At 37.6% G+C, this 8,418-nt stretch overlaps 1 protein-coding gene across 1 annotated transcript; it reads right to left on the reverse strand.

Moving 5' to 3' along the window:
• Window positions 1-550: 550 nt before the first annotated feature.
• On the reverse strand, window positions 551-2,991 carry LOC131238844 (uncharacterized). The gene is made up of 3 exons (XM_058236439.1): window positions 2,889-2,991; window positions 2,348-2,487; window positions 551-817 (listed from the first exon to the last, which is right to left on the reverse strand). Exons 1-3 carry the CDS (start codon window positions 2,989-2,991, stop codon window positions 551-553), a joined length of 510 nt encoding a protein of 169 aa, XP_058092422.1.
• Window positions 2,992-8,418: the final 5,427 nt, after the last annotated feature.

Raw genomic sequence — 8,418 nt, forward strand, 5'->3', positions numbered from 1 at the left:
TGCTCTTGGCAATGTTGACTTTAAATCTCGACACCACTTTGAATCATATACTTAACTTTCGTAGGTTGTCAACCATACTTGTATCTATGTCACAAAAGAGAATGTTGTCGTTGGCAAACTGAAGATGGGAAATTAGTAGGGTCTTGCTTTCCACCCTAAACCCTTGAGTGAGACTAATCTTTTGCCCTTTCTCTAACATCCCGCTAAGTGTTTCTACCACTACTACGAATAAAAATGGCGATAGCGGATCCCCTTGTCGAATCCCTCTCGAATTTTTGAAGAAGCCTTTCTAGGACCCATTTAATAGGACTGAGAAGATAGTTGACCGTAAACAGTCTTGCATTGAGCCTCTTCACTTCGTGCGACACCCCATACGGCCCAACATGTAGTCCAAGAAATCCTAATCGGCACATTTGACTTCTCTAGGTCCAACTTGCACACAATGCTTTTCTCACCCTCATATCAAGATAAATTCATGAGCAATAATTGCGCTATAATATGCCGACCTTTAGATATGACACTAGCAAGAACCTTCCAAAATTTGGATCTTTTAAAGCCTCCCAATTAGGCTTCTTGATTTGAAGTCCTTCTTATCGGCACCAACAACCTTCGGAATGATTGCAATGAAGAAAGTCCCTGTCCCATCCAATAGTTGACGCCTCTCATAGAATTCCAACATGAAACTCATCACATCACCTTTCACAACTTCCCAGAAAACCTGGAAGAAGGCCATAGGGAAGCCATCTGGACTCAAAGCCTTGTCCCTACCCAACGAATCTATTACAGCCTTGACCTTTTCCTCGGCGAACAGTTTCCCCTACGAGTTGATTTATGCACTTAATAGGTGCTTGAATGCCAAATTGTCTATCCTCAACCTCTCCCATCCTTCACCCATTGAGGGTGTGCTCAAGCCTTACTTGAGCTGAAGTATTCCCCCAAGTGTCGGGCTTGAGTTTAAAGGACTCGATGTGCAAAAGGCCCTTGCGTAGGATTTGTAAAGGATGATTGTTGAAATAGAGCCATCACTACTCTTTCCGTTAATCGAACAACACTATTCCAATCAACGAAGAGGAGATGAGTTGAAGATGAGAAATAAGAGGTGAAGAGCCAAGAGTGACTGAGCTTTGCGTAGTGCAATGCAATGGACGAGGTCATATTCACCGAGTCATGTTCCTATGACGACAACAAGGAACGAGAATGTTCGGACCCTGCTACGGTTGAAAAAAGAGAATGATTGTGAATTCCGCTTCTCCAAACACTTGTAAAATATTGATTTTTATATATTTTAAATAAAAAATTATTATAAATATATATTACAAAACTATTTACAAAAATCCCTTTTAAAGTGTTTTGGGAATAGTCCCACATTAGAAAAAGAGAAGAAAAATTTTGAGGATATATGAGAAAGGTGGAATATTATAATATTTACTCACCTAGTCCAAGGAGTATCGGGCTTGTGTGTTCCAGTGCCCGCTCGGGCATGGGCTCGGTACAAGGGCATGGACATGTGAGGCAGTGTGGGTGTAGTGGCACACTTTGCACTTCGCACGCGGTGCGACAGAGAGCTAAGGCAGGTGGCTGGGAGTCTAAAGGACTGAATGAGGATCATGTGGATTATATAGAGGCTGAAATTATAGCTGTTGGAGTGAGGTGTAACTCCTCATGCAGTTATTTGGATTAAAGTCCCTAGACCAAAATTGCTAGCCATCATAGCCTATATAAACAGGGCCTAGATGGGTTTACACTCCATCACAAAAATCACACTCCACACTTTAGCAAGACAACAAGGTTCATTCGAACCATTGCCTGAAGAATAGACCAACGGTGTGGTCTAGAACGGTTCATCTGAACCATTAGTTGAAGAACAGACCAGTGCTGTGGTCTAACTCATTTTTCTCATTCTCTTTTTTTTTTTTGGATTTTTTGTTTTTCTTATTTCTGCTAGACAATTGTGTACAAGAGTTCCATTAGTGGGTTTTCGTATTTGCTAAACGCAGATCCACACCAGGCTTGTTGTATCCTAAAAGCGATTTGCCTGTAACCTTTCAGCATACTCAATCTACTTGAGTAGGGTAAATAATGCTTTAAGGACAACATTGTCATACGTGCTTTAACCTGTCCGAATTCCATATTATTTTTCAATTTTTCATATTTTACAAAAAAACATTTTTTCTGTATTATTTTCAACAATCTTAAAGCATTATTTGAGATGGAAGCCGAAAGTATATCATCTATCAAATTGATGAATCAAGACTTGATTCGCCTTAATCGGTTCGGTGGAACCAATTTCACTAGGTGCAAGACAAGATCAAATTCCTTCTAACGTCGCTTAAGATCTTTTACATACTAGATCCGAATTTGCAACCGCTGCCTGAAGTAACCGATGAAGATACACCTGAACAAATCGCTGCTCGCAACAAACGCACTGAAGATGAACTCTTGTGCCGTGGACACATACCGAATGCGCTCTCCGACCGACTGTACGATCTGTACATACAAACATCGTCTGTAAAAGAAATTTGGACCGCCCTGGAGTTCAAATATAAAGCTGAAGAAGAAGGTACCAACAAGTTCCTAATAGCCAGGTACTTCGACTATAACATGGTAGATAACAAACCGCTGTTGGCTCAAATCCAAGACTTGCAGCTAATAGCAAACAAAATAAAAACCATTAAAATTGATCTTCCTAAGTCATTTCAAGTCGAGGCCATTATCGTAAAGTTACCCCTGATGTGGAAAGACTATAGAAAGAAGTTGCTACATAAAACTGAGGACTACACATTGGAACAAATCCAGAAACACTTAAGAATTGAGGAAGAATCTCGCAACCGCGATAAAAAGAATGACAACGGGAATTCCTCGTCCAAAGTGCATGCAATATAGAATACAAATAACAAGAATCCCGATAAAGACGATACCCTGAAACCCAATAAAGGGAAATTCAAGAAAACCACTTAGAAGAATAACGAAAAGTTTAAAGGCCCTTGCCATGTCTGTGAAAAAATCAGGCACTATGCTTAAGTTTGCCGATATCGCAAATCTAAAAAGGAAGCAAGTGCAGTAGAAGGCGATATAGTGGCAATAATCACTTAGGTGAACATGATCCAAGGAAAAGTTCCCGGTTGGTGGTATGATACAGCCGCTACCGTACATGTCTGCTATGACAGATCAACCTTCAAAACCTATGAGGAATTAACCATTGGTCAAGAAGTCCAAATGGATAATGAAATCTGATCGAAGATTGTCGGCAAAGGAACCATCGAACTGGTGTTTACCTCTGGGAAGAAAGTGATTCTGACAAATGTACTACACGTCCAAGACATGAGGCAAAACCTAGTTTCTGAGGATCTTCTAGGAAAACTTGGAATAAGGGTGGTGTACAAGACAGGAAAGCTGATTCTATCAAAGGATGAGAACTTTGTCGGAAAGGGATATGCTTGTAATAGTATGGTCAAGTTTTTTCTAAATAAAAGTAGCACTTCTGCATATATGGGTGAATCCGTTGGACTATGACATGATAGATTAGCTCATATAGGTTATAGTACCTTAAAATTCATGGCTAAGAATGGTTTAATCTTATACACAGATAATGAAAACAATAAATGTGAAGTGTGCATACGATAAAAAATGACAAAGAAACCATTTCCAAGTGTTAAGAGATCATCTCAAGTATTAGATCTTGCGCACAGTGATATCTGTGAGTTAAATGACATTCTTACTCGTGGAGGAAGAAGGTATTTTATAACCTTTATTGATGATTGCTCTAGATATGTGTATGTATACCTGTTAAAGAGTAAAGATGAAGCACTAAACATGTTTAAGGTATATAAAGCAGAAGTAGAAAATCAACTAAATAAGAAAATTAAGATTCTCTGTAGTGTTAGAGGAGGAGAATACTTTTCTAATGAATGCGATAACTTTTGTGAAGAACATGGACTAATACATCAATGTACTGTGCCATACACTCCGCAACAAAATAGAATAACAAAAAGGAAGAATAGGACGTTAGTAGAGATAGTCAACTTAATGCTAATAAGAGCAAAGTTGCCACTCAATTTATGAGGTGGGGCACTGCTTGCAGCATGTCACATATTAAACAGAATTCCATCTAAGAAGTATAAAACGTCACCATATGAAACATGAAAAGGTAGAAAACCTAACCTAAGATATCTTAAAGTGTGGGGGTGTCTTGCATATTGCAGAACTCCTGATCCAAAGATAATTAAGTTAGGACCCTAAGCTATTAAGTGCATCTTCGTAGGGTATGTACAAAATAGTAAAACTTATAGGCACCTAGATCTAGAGTCTAACACCATAATAGAATTAAGAGAAATTGAGTTCTTTGAGAACTCACTATCCTTGGAGTCAAAGGATAATGAAGTTTGAACTCCTAATAGAGAACTAGATAGTACAGCTCCACAAGTAGTGGAAGCTCCTATTCAACCTTGTAGGAGTCAAAGGATAAGAGTAAAGAAGAGTCTAGATGATGATTATATAGACTTTCAATGCATCTTTTTCCATATTGTAGAAGGATATAAAGAAAATGTTATAAGGAAAATACCTATGGTAATGACTATAGAAGATGACTCTAAAACATATAAAGAGGTTATATCTTCTAGAGACTCAGCTTTCTGGAAAGAAGCTATTAATGATGAAATGGAATCTATAATGTCAAATCAAACATAGGAACTAGTAAACTTACCTCTAGGTTCTATACCTATAGGTTGCAGGTGGGTATTTAGGAAGAAATATCACACTGATGGGACTATCCAAACCTTTCAAGCCAGATTAGTAACTAAAGGTTTCAGACAAAAAGAAGGGATATATTATTTTAACACATATTCTCCTATAACTAGGATAACATCCATTAAGATATTATTTGCGCTAGCTTTCATACATCATCTTCACATCCACCAAATGGATGTAAAGACTGCATTTTTGAATGGTGACCTCAATAGGGAGGTATACATGGAACAGCCTGAAGGATTCGTTCTACCAGGAGATGAAAATAAAGTGTGTAGATTAATTAAATCTTTATATGGATTAAAACAAGCACTAAAACAATGGCATAAGAAGTTTGATTCCAAAATACTATCTCATGATTTCATGCATAATGTAACTGATAAATGCATATATTCTAAAGTTGATGGTAGTTGCATAATTATTATTTGTCTATATGTTAATAACATGTTAACAATTAATAATAAAATATGAGGTGTAAATGAAATAAATGGGTTTTTATCTTTCGTATTCAAAATGGAGAATCTTGGACAAGTAGATACCATTTTAGGTATCAAAGTTAAAAAAACACCGTGGGGGTTATGCTTTATGTCATTCTTATTATATTGAGAAGATACTAAACAAGTTTAACCATCTAAATATAAAAGAAGCAAAAATCTCATTTGATTCAAGTATCAAGTTAAAAGAGAATAACGGAAGAGCAGTTGCACAACTAGAGTATACGAGTGCTATAGAAAGTCTTATATATGATATGGAATGCACTAGACCAGATATCGCATATGCTTTGAGTAAACTTAGTAGGTTTACTAGTAACCCCAGTACTGAACACTAGAATGCAATCAGTAGAGTCTTTGGTTACTTAAAAGCAACCAAAGACTTATGGTTATTTTATTTAGAGTTTCCTGCCGTATTGGAAGGATATACTGATGCGAGTTGGATATTAAGTGCATGGGACAACAAATCTACTACAGGGTGGGTATTCACCCTAGGAGGTGTAATTGTATCTTATGGAATCTAAGAAACAAACCTGCATAACGCACTCAACCATGAAGTCTGAATTTATAGTCTTGGCTGCAACAGGCAAAGAGGCTGAGTGGCTAATGGATATTTTATTAGAAATTTCTTTTTGTGTAAAGCCTATATCGGTTATGTCACTATATTGTGATAGTGAAGCCACATTAGCTAGAGCCTATAGTAGCACCTATAATGGTAAGTCTAGACATATAAGTCTACGACATGATTATATCAGACAATTGATTCAAGATGGAATCATTGTTATTTCCTATGTGAAATCAAGCAATAACTTAACGGACCATTTTACTAAACCTCTACCGAGACAGGTAGTAAAGGCAACATCTAGAGGGATGGGGTTGAAACTTTTCAATCAAAATTCCACTAGTGATGGTAACCAACATAAAATCAGAAAATCTCTAATTTCAGGTTTAATGAGTAAAAATAAATTACTGATATGTGGAAAATTTTCAGCACTAAAATTATATACGACCTCATCTATAATAGATAAGTGCTGAGCGTAATGAAAGAGGGTTGAGTCTTAGAACTCTTAATGAAATCTAGTTAAAATGACAAATGTCTTAATAGTAACCAAGACACTGAAAGGATTTCACTTATGTAGACGTAGAGATGGTGCCGTCTCTCATGAGAATTGGAGTTTCTCTCGGGATCCTTCATGAAGTAGGATGAGCACATGACCTTTAATTTGTGCTGAGCAAGATTGTGGGAATTCTAATATACACAATAGTGAATATGTGTGTAGTTTCTTCGGCTCTGTTATCTAGGAATAATTAGTTCAATGCTGTGGCTACCAGTCATTTCGATAGAACTTTGAGATAATTACATTAAGGGAAGATTCAAATCGAAAGATATCTTTCTTTATGCATATAAGCTGTTTTTATTCTGACAGAGATATTTTTTTGAAAAATATAGTTTAAAAATCAAGTGGGGTATTGTTGTAAAATATTGATTTTTATATATTTTAAATAAAAATTATAATAAATGTATATTACAAAATTGTTTGCAGAAACCATTTTTAAAGTGTTTTGCGAATAGTCCCACATTGGAAAAAGAGAAGAAAAATTTTGAGGATATATGAGAAAGGTGGAATATTATAATGTTTACTCACCTAGTCCGAGGAGTATCAAGTAAACACCCGCGACGCTCGGGCTCGGTCTCGATCATAGGCTTGGTACGAGGGTGTGGGCATGTGAGGTAGTGTGGTTGTAGAGGCGCTAGTGGCGCACTTCACACGTACACAGAGGGTAGCTCCTTCGTGACCTTACGCGAACCAGCGCAAGACGAGTGTGAGTCGCGGTGCGACAGAGAGCTAAGGTAGGTGGCTGGGAGTCCAGAGGACTGAATGAGGATCATGTTGATTATACAAAGGTTGAAATTATAGCCGTTGGAGTGAGGTGTAACTCCTCATGCAGTTGATAACTGACCATGTAGAAACTGTTGCATGTGGCTAGCCCAACAGTTAGAAACAGCTAGCCAGTGTGTTTAAATAGTTAGAAATTGTTGTATGCAACATCTATTACTCCATATGCACAACAGTCAGAAACTGCCAATAACAACTAATTTCTCACAACAGCTAGAAAATGGTCATTTGGATTAAAGTCCCTGGACCAAAACTGCTTGCCATCATAGCCTATATAAATAGGGCTTGGATGGGTTTACAATCCATCACAAAAATTACACTCAGCATAATCATACAAACCAAGTCCATTTCTATTTACAGACACTCCAGCAAGACAACAAGGTTCATTCGAATCATTGCCTGAAGAACAAACCAGCGGTGTGCTCTAGAATGATTCATTTGAACCGTTAGCTGAAGAACAGACCGGTGCAATGGTCTAACTCATTTTCCTTTTTCTCTTTTTTGAAAAATTTTCATTTTCTTATTTCTGCTAGACAATTGTGTACAAGAGTTCCATTAGTGGGTTTTCGTATTTGCTGAATGCAGATCCACACCAGGCTCATCGTATCCTAAAAGCAATTTGCCTGTAACCTTTCAACATACTCAATCTACTTGAGTATGGGCAAGTAATGCTTTAAGGACAATGTTCTCATATGTGCTTCAGCTTGTCCTGATTCTAGATTATTTTTCAGTTTTTCATATTTTACAGAAAACATTTTTTCTGTATTATTTTCAACAAACACTCTCAACACTACCACCATACGTTTTCTCTTCCATGCTACAATAGATGGCTCAAAAAAGAGAGTGATGGTGAATATCGCTCCTCCAAACACTCCCACCATCACCACCATGCTCTCTTTCATGTTGTAATGGATGGTCCATATCACGCCCCAATAGAAACGTCCAATCTACAGGGTAGGGCAGGGACCGACTTAGGCTGGGCTTAGCCAGGCTCTGTATAAACCTTTTGGGCTGGGCTTGGGCGATTGTTTTGGTCCATCACAAGCCTTAGGTCAGGCTTAAACAAAGCTTGGACCAGCCCAAACCCAGATATCGACACCCATATACATAATTAATGGGGACATTACAGTGGGTCTATAAAGGTTTTTGTTGCATGGCAGTCATGGGTAATAGAGAGCATAGATTGTACAAATTGCAAGAGATTAGGAGAATCAATGGTGGAAATTGGGGAGAAATTCCGCCGTTTTGGAAATTGAAATTTCTACTTAATGATGTATTGTAGACAG

Source organism: Magnolia sinica, chromosome 3 (genome assembly GCF_029962835.1).
Source record: "Magnolia sinica isolate HGM2019 chromosome 3, MsV1, whole genome shotgun sequence".
Classification (NCBI taxonomy): domain Eukaryota; kingdom Viridiplantae; phylum Streptophyta; class Magnoliopsida; order Magnoliales; family Magnoliaceae; genus Magnolia; species Magnolia sinica.

Bases quoted from the DNA above. Each gene is read 5' to 3' on its own strand.
- LOC131238844 (XM_058236439.1), bottom strand. From the start codon at position 2,991: ATGGCAAGGGCCTTTAAACTTTTCGTTATTCTTCTAAGTGGTTTTCTT. The intron at 2,488-2,888 runs GTATTCTATATT...TTGTATGTACAG, and splicing joins TATCGGGATTCTTGTTATTT to ATCGTACAGTCGGTCGGAGA. The intron at 818-2,347 runs GTATGTAAAAGA...ATCAACTCGTAG, and splicing joins CGGTTGCAAATTCGGATCTA to GGGAAACTGTTCGCCGAGGA.